This window comes from Empidonax traillii, unplaced genomic scaffold (assembly GCF_003031625.1).
Source record: "Empidonax traillii isolate 1590-97213 ecotype Southwest subspecies unplaced genomic scaffold, ASM303162v1 scaffold1330:size129734, whole genome shotgun sequence".
NCBI classification, from domain to species: Eukaryota; Metazoa; Chordata; class Aves; order Passeriformes; family Tyrannidae; genus Empidonax; species Empidonax traillii.
This window is the reverse complement of record NW_020956523.1, coordinates 64153-84545: the sequence shown is the minus strand read 5'-3', so window position 1 is coordinate 84545 and position 20393 is coordinate 64153. Positions and strand designations below refer to the sequence as shown.

General features: G+C 34.6%; 1 protein-coding gene across 1 annotated transcript in view; it reads right to left on the bottom strand.

Annotated features, from left to right (window-relative positions):
• LOC114069678 (contactin-5-like) overlaps positions 1–20393 on the bottom strand; it is a gene marked incomplete at its 5' end in the record, with an annotated part of 61745 nt that overhangs the window by 10798 nt on the left and 30554 nt on the right. Inside the window, 2 exons of the mRNA XM_027906635.1 lie at positions 1682–1863; positions 15391–15493. Of these exons, the coding sequence (XP_027762436.1) occupies positions 1682–1863; positions 15391–15493 (285 nt within the window). The remainder of the gene's footprint in view (positions 1–1681; positions 1864–15390; positions 15494–20393) is intronic.

Sequence of the window (20393 nt, the reverse complement as noted above, 5' to 3'; positions counted from 1 at the left end):
TTTTTTTTTTTTTTTTTTTTTTTTTTTTTTTTTTTTTTTTTGTTTTTTAATTTCAGACTTTTTAAGAGATATTGTAGAAAAAGACAAGCCCCTAAATAACTCTGGCCCTCAGGTTCATTGCAGGAGGTGTTATACTTTCATGAAAGTGAATTATAGTAAGAATTTCTAATACCAAAGAAATATCACTGGTGTATTGGCACAGTAGGAGCCTCAGAGTAGGTCGTGGGCTTTGACTACTGCTTTCAGTAAAAGTCTAATAAAAACTCTGCTGCAAGTGCAGTTTAGATGACAAGTCTGAAATGGAAAGTGTAAACTATCTTCTTAGCCACCACATGATTTTTCCAACATATACAAAAAAACCTGAAGACAAAATCCTGCCCTGGGCTCTAGAGGGATGAGAATGAAAAGCAAGAAAAGAATCCGGAGATATGTTGATACTCACTAAAATGAAGAGAGCTAAGATAAAGGCATTGGAAAGATGGTGGAGACAGACAAATTGATTATGGACCTGGAAATATTGACATGTGTGGAAAATAAACTAAATATACCATGCCAGTCTACAGTTATACGATGAAAGTTCATAACAAAAACAGAGAGCTCTGTACAGTTAGTGATGGGGAGAAAGCATTAGGAGCTATGGGCTGAAATCAAGAAAAGGAAAATAAAATTGATGAACAGGAGAAACTCCTTCTTAGAGATATCTGTTAGCTTAAGGACCCATCTAAACTTCAGGGATTGGAATTTCACTGACTGTGATATCTAAAGACAGAAAACAATTCAGTCTGAAAGATTTGCTGCATGATCTCCTGAAGAAGATCGTTCCTGCTATGTATTTAAGGTTGTAGCATTAATGAAATAATAGAAATCAGTATAGCTTTAGCTGAAAAGAAGTAGGTGAGACTCAAGCTTACATCTGATATATGCAAAACTTTGACTTTTAAGTATTCATGATATGTCTTATACAGGCTTTTGTTTCTAGACTCTAGGATGCAGCAACAATATTATGTAAAATTCATGAGGTTTATTAAATATTTTAAATTTCAGGGGTTTTTTTCCTTTTCAATGTGATGCATGACTCAATTTTTTTTTATGCTCACTCAAGAAATTTTTAGAAAGATTAATCTATGAAAATGTTGAACACTTTTTGAAATCAAAACTTTTGGAAATTGTGCATCTTTAGATTGAGAATTTTCTGCAAAAAAGAAACACTTCTCCAGCTCTGATCTCCATGCAATGAACTTCACAAAACTCAGCACCCAAACACGACAGAGATGAAATGTTAATAAAAGTGTGATAAAAATCCTAAGACATTTCTAACATTGTTTTCTATGCGTCATGCTAAAGTTGCATGTCATTATTATATCAGGACTAAAAGAAACAGACTTTAAAATTATAGCTATAGTTTTTAATAAAAAAATAAAAATCCATAGTCATTCAAATATGAATTTGTATTTAAGTCAGTTCTTTAAGGGAATCAATGTTTGTTATTTATATATTTCAGACTTGAATGCAATACTAAGGAATAAAAATACATAGCTTAATTCAATACTGTTTTTTGTATATTGATACCTGATATCAAGGTATCTTGTTTCTACTGGACCTTGGAATGCTTCATGTGTAGTTAAACCCTTAAAGTGTGGACAAAGCAATGCTGCATAATATTATGTGCAGTTATACTTACTGTACACTTGTAGCTGTCCTCTGAAGACATTTCTTCCACGAGAATTTTCAGCCTTACATTCGTACATTCCCGCATCCTCTAGCTGCACATTTGGTATTTCAAGCACTGCTTGGGATTTTCTCAGGCGGGCTTTGCTTGGATTATGACCGTTAACTTTCCTCCAAGAGATTGTTGGAACAGGGCTGAAATATTTAGCAAAATTACTGTTAGTACTCTTCCACTATTCAGAATATAGATTCTGTTATCTGGTAGTTTAAACACTTAATAATCTAAGTAGCAATAAAATATAACCACAATTAAGGTTCATATAATTGTTGATATACCTCAGCTTTCTATAGGAAATCCTTAATAAATGGATTGCTACATGGGATACGTCTATTTCATCCACAAGGGAGGCTAAATTTTTATTGAGATCAAGTAAATCACTTGAAATACTCTCTCTAGAATTTCTTTAGCACTCTATGCTTTACTCCTGAACACTTCCTCTCAATAGGCCAAAGAGAATAACCACTTCAAAACCTGGGTGAATTTAGCAAATTCCAACACATTCTGTCTTTCCGACAATGAAAATTCAGTTCAGGAGATCAATTAGTGATAATGTCCGTCTAGGTGGGGGATTTCAATACCACTCTTTCTTGGATAAATTAAAAAGTGACCAAAGGTTTGGAGACCTTTTTTGTTACAATATTCTTCAAGTTGCAAAACCGGTTGTGTAAGAAGAATATATTAATGGCCTTGCTGCTTCTGGCTCATAGGACATGTTTGCTTGTGGGAGCAAAAGGGCTTTTCACCGTAGCTTGCTCTTCCGCACAGGTCTATGTGGAAACTGGGTCATTTACATTCATACTCAGGGAAGAAATTGATTAAATAGTGGTTGCACTCATAAAACTTTCTTTTTAGCCCGAACACTCATCAGTCATTGTGCACCTATTGGGCTTTTGGGTACAGACGGGAGGGGGAAAGTACTTCCTAATATAGATTCAAATTCAAAACTGCTATGAATGACTGCCATGATTTGCTAACTTCTACTTTCTGCAACTGTATGAAGCTGCATTAAAAAGATCGCATTTTCCTCAGTATTTCAGGGTGTCCAATTTGAGAAACAAAAGCCACAGACATGGCAACTAAAGTTTGGTTATTCTTCAGCCAGTTAGACTCAGGCTGTGAGTTATTGGAGTCATACTCAAACTTGCAGACAAGACGCTCCGATTTCTGGTACTTTATAGAGCTTCAGAAAATTCCCAGACTTGTGGTTGGATGTCAGAAGATTTCTCTAGTTTTCTGTCCTGAATGTCACATAGCACTGAAATTCATTGAGGCTATTAACATAATTACCTTCACAAAGCCAACATATAGTCCCATATGGAATGTATTGAACATACCAGAAGGAGATAATCATTACTTCCCTTATCAATGATTACTTAACCTGACAAAATGTACTTTATTGTGAGTGTGTGTGTATTCATCTCTGAGACGTGGTCCTTACAATGGCTCTCTATCCTTGCAAAATGATCCTTTATCACTGTCCACCCCGCCCCCCCCGTGTGAAAATTAAATAATCTTTTTCTTTTTCCTTACTAAACAAAACAGACTGAACTCTTTTTCTTCAGCTCCCCAATTATGTATATATTTTTCTTTTTATAGATGTTTGTGGATCAGATGATGGGTGTAGATCATATATTATCTTTATTTTTTCTCTGTCATCATAAGAGCTTGATAGCTTTTTCATTTTTAACCCTAAATTACTTTCTTGATGACTGATTTCAAATTTGGTGTCCTTTAAGTTTGTTTTGAGGACTCTTGTCTGTAATTGTGTGGTTCTAATTTATAAAGTTTGCTTCCTATTAGAAGTTATTTTACATACTTTCAGTTAGAAGATTAAAAGAACTTCCCATTCTTATCTGACTGAAGTACTTCAAGAGGTTCAATTCTAAATACAAAGGATAAATATTTTTTGTTTCTGATGTACTAATAAAACTTTGTCTTAGCCCATCAGTTATGATATTCCTTTCATGTCCTTAGATACATATTTTTAATAGCTATTTATATATATTAGATGTAGTACAAACAACAATCTTAATCCCATTCAATAGCTCTCATAATTTATTTCTAACTTATACTTTTTCTTGAGTGACTTCATGGAGATTTTGTAAGTCTATCCTCTTTCTATATGGAATATAATTGTGTCATGATTGCTGGCTGCAAACCAGTCACCATGACCAGAAAAAGGTTTCATTATTAATTACAACATAAGTCCACAGTAGGAACACTTTATGTTGATACAGTGCAAAATAGATGTGCTGATACATTATTTGGCACCATAAGAGTGCCACGCTTGTTGCCTGTTGTTAGTTATTTGACCTTCAGCCCTGCTTCCAGTAAAATCCATGACAAAAATGCTTTTATTCTATTGTCATGAAAGAAAACTGAATAGGACTGATAAAAAGAATTTTTTTTGCTAGTATATATTTATGAGAAAGACTGAGATTATAAACCATGAAAATTGTCTCATTTAGCTGCTATGAGATTATTTTTAAATTCATGTATTTAGAAAATTTCCTTTAAATTGTATTTAACTAATTTTTTTAAATTTGCTTTTGTGTATCCTGCAGCAAGCAAATGTGTATAACATGGATATCACAGAGAAAACTTGTTGTTTGGGTCATTAGGAAACATATTTTAAAACAACTCACTGATTTCTTCATCAGTGTGAGATAATAAGTGGAATTTTTCAAGGAGATGAAGTTACTACAGCTGTGCAGATTTAATGATTCCAAAAAACGTACTCCCATATTGCAAATTGGTATTCCTGGACAACTTGTAGCTCTGTTTAGTGAAACTTATTTTCCTTGCATACCTTACAAGCAAAGTATGAAGTTTACACCTGAAATAAAAATATATCTATACCTATTTCTCCTCTGTGACTTCTGTGAGAAGGAAATGAAATATATCAGAGTGAGTAGGTGAAAGAATAAGATTGTGTGACTGTTCTAGAAAATTCATAAAATCCACTACAGAAGTTAACTGATATATGCACATTTTTCATCTTTTCAAATGATCCACAGCTTTTTTAAAAAAATGAAGCGATTGCAGAAGTACCTTATCACTAATGAGTTTAATGTAGTATGCATAATTGTTGAGTCTTATAAGCATTATAATCCATTTTTATTTTGGTTGCAGCTGACATCTATGGGAATACAGTTTCCTTGTTTATTATAACCCTGTTCACATTCAGCTCCTATGGGTAACTTGATTTAAGTTTCAACTGAGTTAAGACAATAGATTTCTTGCTTTTTAAAAAAAAATCTACTGAATACTATGGGTAAACCTTAGTACCACCAAGAAAAAAAAAAACCTACTTGATTTCAGAAATACCATCATTAAACTTCTCATTAATCTAAAAAGAAATAATTGTAAGGAGTCCCTGGTGACTGCAATAGACATTAGTGTGGGTTTGTGCAGTTTGAATTTGAAGAAAATATGAGTAAAAATTTTACATTTACGTTTGGAAGATATTATAGGAGTCAGTTTTCAGTGGTTTATTATTTGGGACAGTGCTATTGAATTTGTTGGGAATTCTTCACAAGTTTCAATAAAGTATAGAAATAAATACGTTTTGAAAAAAATTGTGGGAAGCAATTCTTTTTCCTTTCAATTTCATACGAGAAACTATTTCATTACATATCTATAGCACATGTTTATTTCAGAAAAGGAGTGAGGTAGAAATAGAGTAATGTCTGAATTTTAAAATACCTTTGCCATGGAGCTGAGCTCCTAGTTTTTCAATAATATCATAAATAGGAATACATAGATTACTTTATCTGTATTCTGTTGGTGCAGATTGATGTGATATTTTGAAATATTTTATCTTCTACTGTAATTTCAATTCCTCTCCACACACTGTTTGTCTTTACCATGCATCACTGTTCTGAGCTGTGCCTTCAAACCCATGGGTTCACATCATAATATATTTTGAAAACCACTACATGCCTGTGGAGACTAGAAAAAAACCCCTTTTTTTCTTATGCCATCCAGTCTTGCAACTATGTTAAATATCTTCAAATTTTTACAGGATAATTATAAAGGATTAAAATGTTGAGGACTACAATGAAATTCTCTACATCTGATGCTTTCCAGAAATGTCAATCAACCATTCACCTGATTCTACTTTTAAAATATCCCACATAAATCTGTTCTGATCAGATGCAGAGTGTTAGGAGACAGGACAATCACTTTTCCTTTCATTTGGTTATTAAAAGGTAGCTAGTAATCATAAAATATAACAGCACTGAGTATGGTGATTTAGCAATGAAAAGAGAATAGAATGAAATGGTGATGATTTTGAAGCCTCTGCGCAGGAACAAGTACAGGTCCACAAGTCACTTCAACACAAATCCACGACTGTACTAAAAAGGTCTGATATAAGTGTCATATACTAATGTGGATGTTCTTTGCCATCACTGCTGGCTTTCTCTTTGTGGCACAAAGCAAGGACAGCACTGAATTGTACTCCAGAGTTTCTCTTTACTGTTGAGCAGAGCCTGAACTGTTGGCTCAGTCTTGAAACTTAGCTGTCAATAGCTAAAGTAAGTTAACATAACTGACACTTTTGGTGATTTTAAAAAATTTCCACATTTTTAAATTCAAGTGAATGATGAACACAAGAGCCACCTGATTAAGGTGTGATCAAACAAGAGAACAGAAGAACCACAATAGGCAAGGTGTCGGTTTCACAAATAGTGAATAAAGCAGAAAAGGTATTCCACAACCTTTTGTGTCTGCATTTAAAAGTCAGGTACTGGTGTTTACTCTTAATGAAATCACAGCAGCACAGCTAGATGTGAAAAATTTAATTCAAAAGAGCTGAACATCTCCTCCTGTGTATTCATTGTTGTCCACACTGAAAAATTCCACGTTATACTTTATCATCATAGTATTGCAGATGCTATTCATGTCATAGAATTAAGGAGATGTTGAGCTATTGTGCTTGTTAAAAAAAGAATGGAAGTAAGTTCTATTTTCATCTCAGACTTTTTCTAGTCTATGTATCACACCCTACCTCAGTTTGCTGGCCATGGGCATTCTGAAAAAAGTGGACATTCTTCTAAAAAGTATTAAAGGCATGACAACAGGTAAATTATCTTTGGTCTGGGACTTGATCAAAGGAGTTAAGAAGAGAATCCAAAGCAACCTGTGATATCTGATCTTTTTTTATAGGGCATAATACAGGAAGAATCTGTAATTTTAAGTCAGAGGAAAAAAATGTTTTGAAGCAGAAAATTTGCCTGAAAAGATGACATATTTTTGGCAGGTGTTCATACAGATCCTCAGGGTCACAGTACCACAGTACCACAGTACAACTGTGTTTACTTGCCTCATGTTAAAGGTTTTTTGTAACTGAACTTTCTCTTGTGTCATTTTTCTCTGTTCCAACCTTTGTCCAGGCAGAATTTCTGTAGCTGGCACATTGATCTAGGATTTACTAATTCTTCTGTACAGATATGGCCATCGTATGTTTACAGATCCATTCCAGAAGACTAGTTACAATGACTCCAGAAATTCTAGGAGCAACAGCCCTGCCATCAATCATGATGTAAATGTAAACGTAAATCCAGCGTGTCTGGGGTGTGCAAGACAGCTTTGAAGGTGCTGATCAGCCACAGAGTTTGAAGACAATGACCAGGAGGGCTGGATTTAATGCTCTTGTGCCACAGTATTATATGCATTTATTTCTTTGTGGGAAGAAAGAGAAGAGAAACGTCTGAAATTTCTCTTTCCTCAAGAGAAAGCTACAGTAGTAACTCTGGGGACCTACTATTGACAATTGCTACAATTTGTTTCCTGTGATCCTCTCAGACTCTGACACAGAGAGAAAGCCTATACATTTAAGTTTGGAATGCAAAAAGAAAAAATGATCCTCCATCCTTAAACAAAAAGCAAGGCTGTGTAAATTACTGAACACAGTTTTTAACAATGTTTACAAGTTTTCTTTGATTGTTCTGAGAGAGAACAGAAAGAGATTGGTAATATTGCTTCCTCAAGAATGACATTTTACTGATAGGGTTGGTGGCGTTTTGTCCCCACTTTCATTTTGTTTTACCTTATGGTAAAGGCACTCAAATAAATTTTTTTAAATGCAAATATGAAGCATTTAGTCAGAGTGAAGCAGAATGAGGCCTGGGAGTGGTACTTCAGATTTACCAAAGAATCTTTGTTACATTCTTTATTAAGTTGTTATGAATTATTTCAATATTTGTTACAGAATTATAAAGTTTATGTAAGAACTAGTTCACTTAGAGGAAGGCAGAAATCAATCCAGTCTGAAAAACAGGAACAAAATCTGTTCCTGTTCTAGTACTTTATGACAAAAGTACTTATTCAGTATGAGCTAAAAATGAACTTAAGATTGATGAAAATCTTAGAAAAATTTGACATAAACAATATGTGTTATCAATAAAAAAAAAAAAAAAGGATCCTGAATCTATTTGAGTCTTGTATAAGCAAAGTCGGCTTGAAGATGCCATGTTCATGTTAAAAAAAAGTTCCTTCCTCTCACCACAAGCTTATCTCAAGGGGAAAGGATATCCCTACCTATAACACTTAAAAATGATGTTCTGCTGAGACTTTCATTTCCCTCTTGGGACTGTTTTGTTATCAGTGAACTTTAAGAGTAGCTTCCACAGCTTTCAGGTTTGGCATCTGACAGGATTAACAAAATATTTTCCTGCGGTGAGAAGTGATGTGAAGGGATATGGAGCAACTTGATTTTTTGGCCTATGGAACTTAGAAACATGTATTTCTGTATCTTTAATATCAAAGGTGTTTCTATGTGTCACCTTTGTGGGAAGAGGAAAGAACTGTTTTGTGTTCATGGAAAAGTACAAAGAGCCTAATCATTTCTAAAAGACAATACCTATAAAGGAGCACTTCCAAAGCTCAGTGGACATTCTGTGAGCTATTTGTATCCTTAGCAAAGAGGCACTCACTCTCTGAGCAGTTTCACACAGTTCCCCAAGGAAATGACAGCTTATACTCAAGGAGAAAAGTAAAGATCTGTTGATATATCCCAAATACATGAAATAAATGGCCGGCAGAACTGTCATACTTGGCCCTGAAAACAATGAAGCCTGATTTATACCATAGATGTTAGTCTTTTTGTTTGTTTGTTTGATTGATTTTGGGGGGGGGGGTGTTAATTCTTTTTTAACAGTGAAATTTATGCTATATTCCCATGTTTACACCCAATAATACTCCTCTGCTGCTTGTCACCTTGATCACTCACTCATCTCAATGCCCCTGGGATTCAGTGTTGTGCAGTTAGCAGAGGTTAAATTTAGGTTGGTTTTAAAGTGTCACCAGTGCATTAACTCTGCTGCTCTTTGGCATTACACCAGGGCTGAAGTGAGAGTTGAATTCATGTTGGTATTAAGGAGATTTTAGGTTAGAAAAGAACTTGATCTCAGAATAGAAATCCTCATAAGACCTTTTTTGACATTAGATTACCAGGAAGAGATGAGGTTATAGGAAGTTTTTGTCTGGTTTTCTCAGCAGTTTGCAGCAGGAGATGCCTCCTGCTGTGTCTGGAGCCAGAACGAATCATGGCATCTACAGCTAGCACATGGATACCAGTTCTGAAACATTCTAGACCAGTATAAAATAGGTATTAATTACTTTCCCAAGATCAGTCAACAAAAGGATAAAAGTCAGAGAGAAATATATGGAAGACTTGGGGCATGACTTTAACTGGCAGTCTGAAAGAAAAAGCCATATTTTACAGATTTGAAGAGCAGAGAGGGGAAAGTTTTGTTGTTTGAAGTTCGGAAAAAATATGGTGCAATGTTGGAAACTTCTATTCACCTGTGTGGAGAGATCAGGTGTATAACTGCATGTGTTAGGCAGAGAAGTGTCAAACCTGGGCCTATGATTCATTATAGGATTACTGTTAGTGAATTTTGTGTTCTTGGCAAAAATCAAATACAGCTAGAGGAAGAGGAAGAAAAGCAAGGAATCAGGTACTATGAAGCGTGTGACTAAAGGCACACTTGCTAGGTACTTTTAATCTTCCTTCTTTTCTGAAATTATTCCCTTCATTGTTATATTTTTTGCCAAGCACTGACCAGACCTCACTGAAACAACCCTTCAACCCATGGCCTTGCGAAGCCTATCTTTTTAAACCTTCACAAAAATTTGAAATATCTAGTAACCTTCTTCGTAGGCATTACCCTGTGTCATATTCATAATGAGCCACACTAGCAAAAATAGTATCTTGAGAAACTTCATGTGATTCACAACAGTTAGTCAGGTGCCCTTCACCAAACCATAAATATTTTTTATTTTGCCACTCTTGATCTTGGCTTAGATATTATATTCAATTATCCAAACACTTTGCTTTTATTTCTGCATATTGAAAAATATGAAGTAAGCTCTCTCTCCATAGATGAAAAGAATGGTTTGGGTTGGAAGGAATTCTAAAGATCATCTAGTTCCAGCCACACTGTCATGGGTAGCAATGTTTTCTACTAGACCAGGCTGATCACAGCCCCATCTAACCTGGCTTTGAACACTTCCAGGGATAGGGCATCCACAATGTGTATACAGTCTGCAATGAAAGTACTGATAGTGATATAAAAAAAAAAAAAAAAAGGCATTTTTAATGAAATCTTGAAGAATAATTAGAAAAGCCTGTTAAAAGAAAATCAGGTGAAGAAGATAAAATCCCATATTTCATGGATTATAAGCGTTGAGATATTTATTAAGTAACATTGATACAGAGTTCACTGTTTAAAGAGAACATTTTAGAACATTTCTTAGTCACTAAGTTTTGTTAACTTGTGTGACCTAAATATATGTAGCTTCACCTTATTTTTATTTTATTTCATTTAGAAACTAAGATTTTAAAGTGAAGCTCTGTTCTTGCAATACATATTACAGATGGGATGAATGGTTACCATAAACCTCTTCAAAATGAAGTTAGCAATAGAATTATTAAATCAAAATTAAATATAACAATATGAACACTGCTTCTATCATACCAGTCTCATTGTAATTCAGTAATAAAAGGAAGTAAATATCTCTAATTTATTCTTATAATTAACTAAAGATATTTCACAACAAAAACATAGTTTTGACATTGCCAAAGTGAAATAACCTAGCATTTAGAGAGAATGTTGATATATTACATTGATGTTACTATTGTACAGAAATAGCACAAGCATAAAACAGTCTCTCAAATATACAGAAAAACAAGTATATGGGTCATAAGAAAAATGGTCAGCACTGTTCTCTATTGATTCTTTAGATTCAAGTATCTATGTGTTGATCTATATAGTTAAAAAATAACCACAGTAAAAAAAAAAAAAAGGATGCATAAAACTTGTTTTCTTTTAGTACAGCAATCCTTTAATTTGTTTTAATGAGAAATAAAATATGATTATGCAGTCAAAATGGTCTGTTGGTACTATCATAATACAAACTCTTTTTTTTTTGTTTGTTTTCTGGCTACAGTCAGAAAAACAATAAAATATGAGTTTTATGTAGAAAATGAAATAGAAGCTTGTTGTGATGGACAACAAAAACGCATTTAGGCTGAAGTGTGAGGGTCAGGATGTGTGCATTATACACAATTTAAAATTTAAACACCTGTGTGAAATAGTGAGAATAAAATTATTTCAAATGGAAACAAATAGACAAATTGGAGTTATATGTTAGAAAGAAGAATAAATGGAAAAAAGAGAGATATATTTCTGACACTTGTTTTTCACTTCTTTTCCTCTGAGGCCAAGTGTCTGGGCTAACTGAAGAGGGTTGTAACATACAGCTTTTTGTGCCAGTTTGGAGATATCAGTCCTATATCCTTTTTTGAACTATGAAAACTTGTTCATTTTGAGCCTTTAAAAAACCCTGTATGTTTCTATCTATGCCTGCCTGCAAGTCCCATGTTAAAACAATAGTGTTAAAACTACTACTGACAGAAGTGTGCTTCAAAGTGCAAAATAATGCTAGGATGGCTGTCACTGAAGTACTTCTTTAATGAATATGTCATGTAATGGAGACAGAATTTAGATCCTTTTGCCCACAAGGACCATTAATTTAATCTCTTTATTATGGGGAGCTAAATAAAGACATGAGAATCATTTCCTTGAATAAAGTGCTTTAAGAAAGAAACTAAAGAGTGGACTAGTTGTCTCCAGATGTTCTTGGCTGAAAAGTCAGTAACATTTGGGGGAAAATTAAGATGGCAACCTGATGTCACAGAAGGTTATATCTGAGAAATCACATTTCTGGTGCAGGAAAAGCCAGAAATACTGCGATTTGTGCAAGAGTGTCAACTAGGAAAATTATGTCTTCTTCACCAGAACTTATCCAAAGAACAAGGTCATGATCTGTCTTTCTGATTTGCATAACAAATCTAAGGTTTGACTTTGAAATAGTTATACCTTAGCAACGAACAAATGATATATGCAGTGATTTCTTAGGCTATGACTAATGCTCATTATAAATAGCATTATCTAATACAAGTAAGATAATTTTGAGATATTTCACTCATGTATTGCTTTGAATTCTTTAGCAACTACAAAGTCTATTTGTAAGTGGCATTAGTAACACAGTATTTTCACTTGTAACTGAATCACCTACATATTGCTTGGATCAGAATGAAATTCGACTCAGAGAATTTCTGTCTGTCAAGCAATTAAGATATTTGACTTTAGTTTGGAGACAAAAGCTGCAGAGCTCCAGTTTATTTAATTCTTACAGCCGTAGTGACTGGCAGTTCTAAATAAACACTATTAATAAATCATTAATCTGTAACTAAAGACTAGGTTTTTTCTGGAATAGTTGCCAAATGCCTGCTTCAGGAAATCTCACTGGAATGTCTGTCATTCTCACAATTACAGCAGAGAGAGCAGAGTGAGTATTTCAGACAGCTAAACTAAAGCATGAGAAAACCAGAAGCACATTAGTTTTGAGACTGTAATAACTTCTGTGTTATTTACAATAAGAATTCAAAATGCTAAGTCTCAAAATGCTAAATAAAGAAGGAAAATAATTAGTTATTGATTCAGTTTAGTAATGGGAACCAATGGCAGTGTAACAGGAAAAGACCCATACAAGCATCAGGAATAAGAAATGGGGACAAGAAATGAAAATGAATAGGAAATTTGATCCATTTTTACCTCCCACCTCAGCCTCCAGGTTTCAAATGGTGCCTGAAATGTCATTCATGTAATTATTACCATATCAGGTTGAAAGCAATTTCAATTCAGCTGATTTGATTGTGCTTTAAAGGCTGGGAAAAGAAGATAAGGAATGTGCATGGTAAAAATAGCTGCCCCTTACAATAGCAGCAAATGGGGTCAACTATCTTATTGGATAACCTTAAAATCCTTGATCATTCAGATGTTAGGGGTGGTTTGTTTGTTTGATTTGGTTTTTGTTTGTTTTAGTTTGGGGGTTTGTTTGTTTTTTGTTTGTTTATTAAAGGTTAACACCCAATATGAATGAGGACATAAGCTAATTGAAGCCTTTCCTGTCAACCTTCACCTTCCTGTTTGAATCGTGACTGATTCTTTTTGAGAGAGTTTACTAAATCTCAGGGTGCAGAAGATGGAACGTATCAATAGTTGTTTCTTTCCTGTCATTGATGGTTGCAAAGGACAATGTGTCATACCTCTTTTTCGCTGCAAGGCGACAGTTGACTCATAATCTGTCAGCAACTGCAATTTAATTCCATCAAAATGAGAAAAATAAGATGTAATGCCTTGGTTCTTGTTCAGCCATAGCCAAGAGTCTAAAAAGGCCTCACTGCCAACTACTGACTTGGCAATGTTTCTGACAGGAGAGAGTCTGGAGCCATCTGTCTCTACAGAACAGCCCTTTTCCTCATTTAGTTAAGCATTTTGGGGAATCTCTCCATTTTCTGTTCTCTCTCTTGTATCTCTTTCCTCATCTTTATTGTATAAAACATAAGACTTGTGTTTTACTGTACAGAACCTCTTGCTTCACATTTGATTTCTAAACTACTGCTTATATTTATGTTGGGAATGAACTTCTGTAAGCTTCTGTCACTGTCTAATGGCTCCCTTTATGCAGGCTATGGTCTCTCAGCTATTTTTTGGACTGGTTTGGCTATGTCTTGTTTCTCCCTCAACTTTGCTGGACCGAAACAGATACAACTAAAATACTTTGTCAGAATTCCTCTGTAACTGTATATGTTCTGTTGACCTGCTCACTGAGAGCATCTGGATGTTGGTCAAACAGGAAAAACTGGTAAGAAGAGAATGAGATTAAAACATATATCATCCAGTCAGTTGAGAGAAAAATCTAAACAGAAAAATCCAGTGACCAGTGACACACGAAGGTCAAGATGACTAGAAAAACATTTAAAATGTCCTCTCAGGTGGTAGAGGTGGAATTTGCAAGGTTGGTCTGGAAAAACCAAACCTGCCAAGCACAGTGGAGTCATCATTCTCAGGAAAAAAGACTATTGTCTAAAAAATCCTAACTTTTTCGGTTTTGTTCCTACTTAGGTAAAACAAAAAGTATTGGTATGTAAAATACAGTATTTCTCAGATTGTTTTGTGAAATTCCTTCACAGGAGTTGCAAATGCAAATTCTTCCTCTATTTGTTAATCAAGGCCAGACTGTAAGAAACTTATATGTGTCTTGATAAGGTATGAACTATAAAAGCAAGCAGGATATATGATATTTAACAGCATAACTTGGGAGGGTAGGGGTGAGATATCCAAAAGGAACACCTTTGTAAAAAGGAACTGAAAAGAATTCAATACAGTGAGATTTATTTCAACACACCACAAAGAATCTGATGGAGTGTTTTGGAAAGAACCCTTAACATTACAATTTTTTATATGTCTGTAGAGAAACATCACTGTAGAGTAACAACACATGTTAACAACATATATATGTGAAGAAGAAAGAATCATTTCTTGAATTACTAGAATTGCCTCCTAGTTCTGTCTGGCTGTATACTACCCTTGATGATCTTATTATTGGGAACGATAATAATAGTAACTTGAGTAACAAATAGTAACTAACACCACAAAACTGAAATATCATCAATTTCATCCTATATTCTGTAATCTGAATACTATATAGAAGTAGTTTCAGTTTCTCAAACGTGTCTCTCCCTAAACCCATTTATCAATAAAGCTATAAAAACCTCCTTGACATAAATAGTAAAAACCTGTTCTATAGTAGTGTTATTAGTTCAGGCAGAAGCTAGAGAATAGGCACTTCCACAAAGTGTGTTAGGGTGTATTTAAGGCATTAGGCTCCTAGCTTCATACATAAGTTAGGCATCTGGGGGGAGGGAAGACAACTCTATTAATCTTTGTTTATTCTCCAAATATGACATTTTGACAGAATAAACTCTAACTTACTGATTTATAGTATCACAGTAAATAAAGGGATGTGAGTCTGGTAAAATTTGCAACAAAAAAAATTTCCTCTTTTTTTTTTATGAGAATATTACTTTTCATTTTGACAGAGAGTCTTTTAATTTGAATGAATTCCTGTCCACAGAAATGGCTGGGCAGGGAGTTCATAATTAGCTACTTAGTCAGTTGGTTGTTTTGAGAGTGCAGTAAGAACTGTCTGTGAAAATGAAATTCAGCACAATAATGAAATCACAGATTAGACATGTCTCATCTTAATAAACAGTGATGTCTAATTATGAAAGAATCTGTACTTACTTGCCAAGTGCAAAACACTCCATTTTAACAGTAGATCCCTTTGCAGCTGTAACTGTGTAAGGAAAATGGACTTCAATTTTTGGTTCATATTCCCCCATGACACCTGGAACATAAGGAATGTTTAAAATATGAGATAACATGAGTTTTCCACTATTACAGAAAAACCCTGTGGCTTGCTTTTGAATCTGCCCAGCAGTAAAGCTGGTAATTGATAGAGATAGTCTTGTTTGATCTGATATGCTGTGCTCAGGTCTAGTATATATATTCTGAAACGCTCTTCAGGGTTACCAACAGCAAAACATTAAACTTAAGAAAAAAGATTTATTTTTCTTCAAACACAGGTTAATATTTAAGTTTTGAAAGATTAAACTGGGCAATCAATAGAAGAGTGAGAATTTTCATAGACCAATTCTTTGATAACCAGCACAATAGAAATTATGGTAAATAAATCAACATATCATGCTGTGTTTGACTGAGGACTTTCCAAGCTTAGCAAAAAATCCCCTCAAATTATGTAAGATTTGTGTACACAGATACAAACACAGATATGCAGATATTCAAAATTCAGTTATGTCATTTTCAACAACCTTTTTAATTTGGGAGATGATTCTTTTTATCAGGACAACACACTAAGTACTGTAAGATACAACTCGAAAAATATTCAGGGGTCTGCAAAATATAAACATGGAAATAAATAGAATTATCTGAAATTTGCTGTGGGGTGACTGAAAGCTTTGGAGAATCACAAGATTTTAGGAAAAGAGAAATGAGTAGAGAAATGGAGGTATGTTTTATAAGACAAGGTGAGAGGTTTTTATTTGATGCAACTTGTACCAAATGGCATAATCAGCATGGCAGGAGAAGAATATAACTCTAACAGCTGTGTTTTGTTAGACAGAAGTTGGGCTAAGGGTGTAGGCAATACTCAGGAACAAAAAGCTGTATTACACAAAGAAAGAATTGTTCAGATTTTTAGATTAGGAAAACTGAATAAAATCTGACTTGCTGACAAAGCAGCAACAAGACAAGTCCAATCTAACTCTGTAAAAATCAGTCAAGATTCTCCAAATAATTCTGAAGTAAGCAAATAGGAACAAGAGATGGAAAGGAAGGAGAGAAAAGAGACATCTTTCTTATGCAAGAAAGAGAAAAGAAAAGAACATAAGAAGGAACATGTAAGTAGAGGAATATGAGGTTTACAATTGATAGAAGATCAAGCTGCCAGAGAAAGATGGAAAAGTAACCCACAATCTATAAAAGCAAAAAATAATATGTAAGACCAAAATGGTAAAACAGACACTTCTAGCCCTTCAAATGTTCCTTATGGGGCTCAGGATTTTCCTGTGAGGCTGTGCTCTCTTTTTTCTTCCTGTCCCACAGGCTCCTACAGCATGGTTCTGAGAGAATGTCTGAACATATATGCATTTCATTAGAGGGTTAAGTTTGGAAAGAAAATCCAAGTGTGTCTGATATGTGAATCAAATGACAGAAGCAGAAAGCATAAAATGCTTTGATTTCAAATAATGTGATTCCATAAATAATGTGGTTTTATAAGTTTTTATAAGTAGCAGCAGACTTCTTTTTAAAAAACGTAATCCTGCAATATTACATGTGCTAGAAATAGTGACCCATTTTCCTCAAAAACATGAATAAATCAATGCTTTGACATTGCTTTATGAACTTGTGAAGAAATACTGTCCCCTGTACGAAAAGGCAAATTTTGAACCAGCTCTATCATTAGAAAAAAAAGGAAATTAAAATATGTCCTGGTTATTAAAAAAAATTCATAGCATCAACCAAATTGTATTCAATTAAAATTTTCCTTAGCCTAGGCTGAAATGATTGCTAGTCTAATCTGTCATAGAAATATTATGGATGCTTGTACCACTTGCTTGTACCATGTCCATAGATTTCATAATTCAGTTACACTCTTTGTGACTTCTTTTACTGTTTTATGTATTCCTTTTATGTTTACAAATACTAGTTACTCGGGAATGGCCTGAAGTTGTGTCAGGGGAGGTTTAGGTTGGATATCAGGAAAGACTCTTCCCCAGAGGGTGGCTGGGCACTGGAACAGGCTCCGCAGGGAAGTGGTCACAGCACCAAGCCCCCCAGAGTTCAAGAGGCATTTGGATGATACTCTCAGGCACATGGTGTGACTCTTGCAGATGTTGCTGTGCAGGCCTAAGGGTTGTACTCAATAATCCTTATGGATCCCTTCCAACTCAGCATATTCTGTGATTCTGTGACCAATTACATGGTTTATAAGACATCTGTCATGTCCCCTTCTATATGTGTCTTTTACAGACCAAAAAAACCCAGACTGTTAATCCTTCCTTACAATGAATCTTTAATAAACTTGAAAACATTTTTAGTGCCCGTGTTGCACCATTTCAAATTCCATTCCATCATTTAGAGATGTGAAGTTGAGAACTGCACAGCAATAGTGAGGCTGTAGATCTTTCTGTCACTTTTTTTTCCCTTGGGATTTTTTCCTTGCTTTTTCCTTGTTGCTTTCCTCACAATTCAGTTCTATTTTGCACTAGAGCTGACATTCATCCACAATGGCAGTCTAATCTCTTTACTGATAATATCTAATACAGGTATATTTTTAGGTTTAAGTATTATATAAATTTGTAGTGAGTGACAATATTTATTGCCTCTTCACTCTTTCTGTTATCACAATATCATTTTGCAGCTCTCCAGGATTATTTTTTATTTTAACTATTCTGAATAATTTTATATATCAACAATCTTTTCTATCTCTCAGTTTATTTTGTTTCCATATAGTTTATGTGTGGAATGGTGAAATCCCAAAAATGTATTCTGTGGCTTCACCGACAATCCCCCAGTTCTCCAAACTGTTCAGATACTCCTACAACAGGGGGATTTTTTAATCTATTTTTAATTAAAAATGGGGCTGTCCTGCAGCCACTCTGAATAGTTGATTTCTTTGACAGCCTTTGATGAGTAACCTGTAAAGAACCGAAATTTTTGAATATTTGAAATGAAAGCCTACAGTAGAACCTTGACCATTCCCATTCATATTCTCTCAGACTCTTCAGGAAAGCTGTATACAGACTGAAGCCTGACATGTTAAAAAGCTGTGTCCTTGATATATGACTGTGTAGTAAGACTACTGTATAAGTATAATCCTACTGATTGTACTTTTCTATGTATTTTCTATTAACACATTTGATACAGAAGTTAGACGTATTGTTTGACTCAGTAAATAAGCTCCTCAGATGTTCCTAGGAGTCCTTTTGAACAAAAGGACCTTTTCTACTTCCCCTCCTCCTAGTCCTGACACTCAGCGATGGAAAATAGTACGTCCTGCTTCCTTCCATACAGAAGTCTGGCCTTCGTGATTTGTTAATATTCATAATATCAGTATTAAAACTTCAATTATGAGAACTTCAGTCTTAATAGGGGAACCTCCCTAGGTCCCTTTGTAGTGAACACTACTGAAAATAGTTCAGTTATGTTTTATGATGCAGCCTTATGTTTCTGAGGTGTTCCTTTTAAATCTCTGGCATCTGCTTGCTGTCCATACTCACTGAATGGTTTTGTGCTTCAATTAATCTAAAAAGTCATGTTTTTACTTTTGTGTGAGATTTTCTTCTGGAAAATAATTGTATTGAGCTGTCATATCCTATTTAACATTTGACCTTTTTAGCACTGAAAAATATGCAGCTTAAAATAGAATTTAATTATTCTTGCATTTAAAGTAATACAGTATGTCTTTATCCATCTGAGGGACAATATTATCTTTCAGATCTTATATTTTTAACTTACATTAACTCCCTTCAGTAAACGTAATTTGTACATGTAGTGAATGTTCTTTGCAAGTCATGCCATCATTTCCTATTCTTAATGAAATGCTGATCTACTAATGCTTTATACAATGTCTTGTTCTTCTGGGTTATTGCTACATTAGCATGTGACACCCCTGCAGCAACTGGAAGAAAATGCATAAAAATTACAAAGCAATTGCTTGGTGTCACTATGAAAATTAAGAAACAAAAATCTATTATTGCAAAGGGATATTTTTCATCATTATGATTTATGATCTTTGAGGCTTTGGAGGCCACTGCAGTTGCACAGCCATTAAGAGAACTATCAAAGCCTCAATTTCTCACGTTATGCTATAATTGCTTTGCTATGTCTGTGGTACCTCCAGGGTCTTTGTCTTACCAGCATCTGTTTTGGTCACTGTGAGTTGGTAATGGTAAAACAAGCACCATTTGCATTTTCATAAAGATTTTTGTTCATTTGTATCAGATGATAAAAAGAACTTGAACTTCCAAGAAATATTGAGGCTTTGAGTTATGTGCGCTAGAATCAATCTCTCTCTGGTTTATATACATGACTCTCTTTCAGAGGTTTGGTTAAGGCCATAAAAAATCCTCTCAGTCATTTTTTATTTCCAGTTATCAAACATGAAATACAACAATAAATAAAATTGATCAGTACAGAATAAAAACATAACACATGGTTTTCAAGTGGTTAACAAATCATGGAGCTCATGTGGTCTGAGCACTGTAGAGCAATGGGATACCATTCTCAATGCCACCATGCTCTGCCTTCCCATGAAAATAGCTCCCAGTAGCTGACCTTCACAATTCAGTATTTCTTGGGCTAATTACTTACTTTACACACTCCCTACTTCACAAGCTGTGTCTTTCATCTGAGTTCAGATCTGGATATGAAAGTGCTGAATTTTAGATTGGTATAAAACACACGGCTCAAAATAGATCTAGTTTACCAGATCTTAAAATTTTGTCTGGGATTAGAAAACGGTTTAAAAGCCAAACTTTCTTGTTTGTTTAAGTAAATCTTATCCCTGGTCTTTACTCTGAAATGCATAATTCCATCTAACATTTCCCAGTGTCTGGGTCTCTGCCCTTTCAACCAGGGTCTTCTTTGGCTGTGGGAGATTTAAAAATTAATAATCCTCCTGTTCTGTCTTCGATTACCACAGAAAATACTGACTCAAAACACTG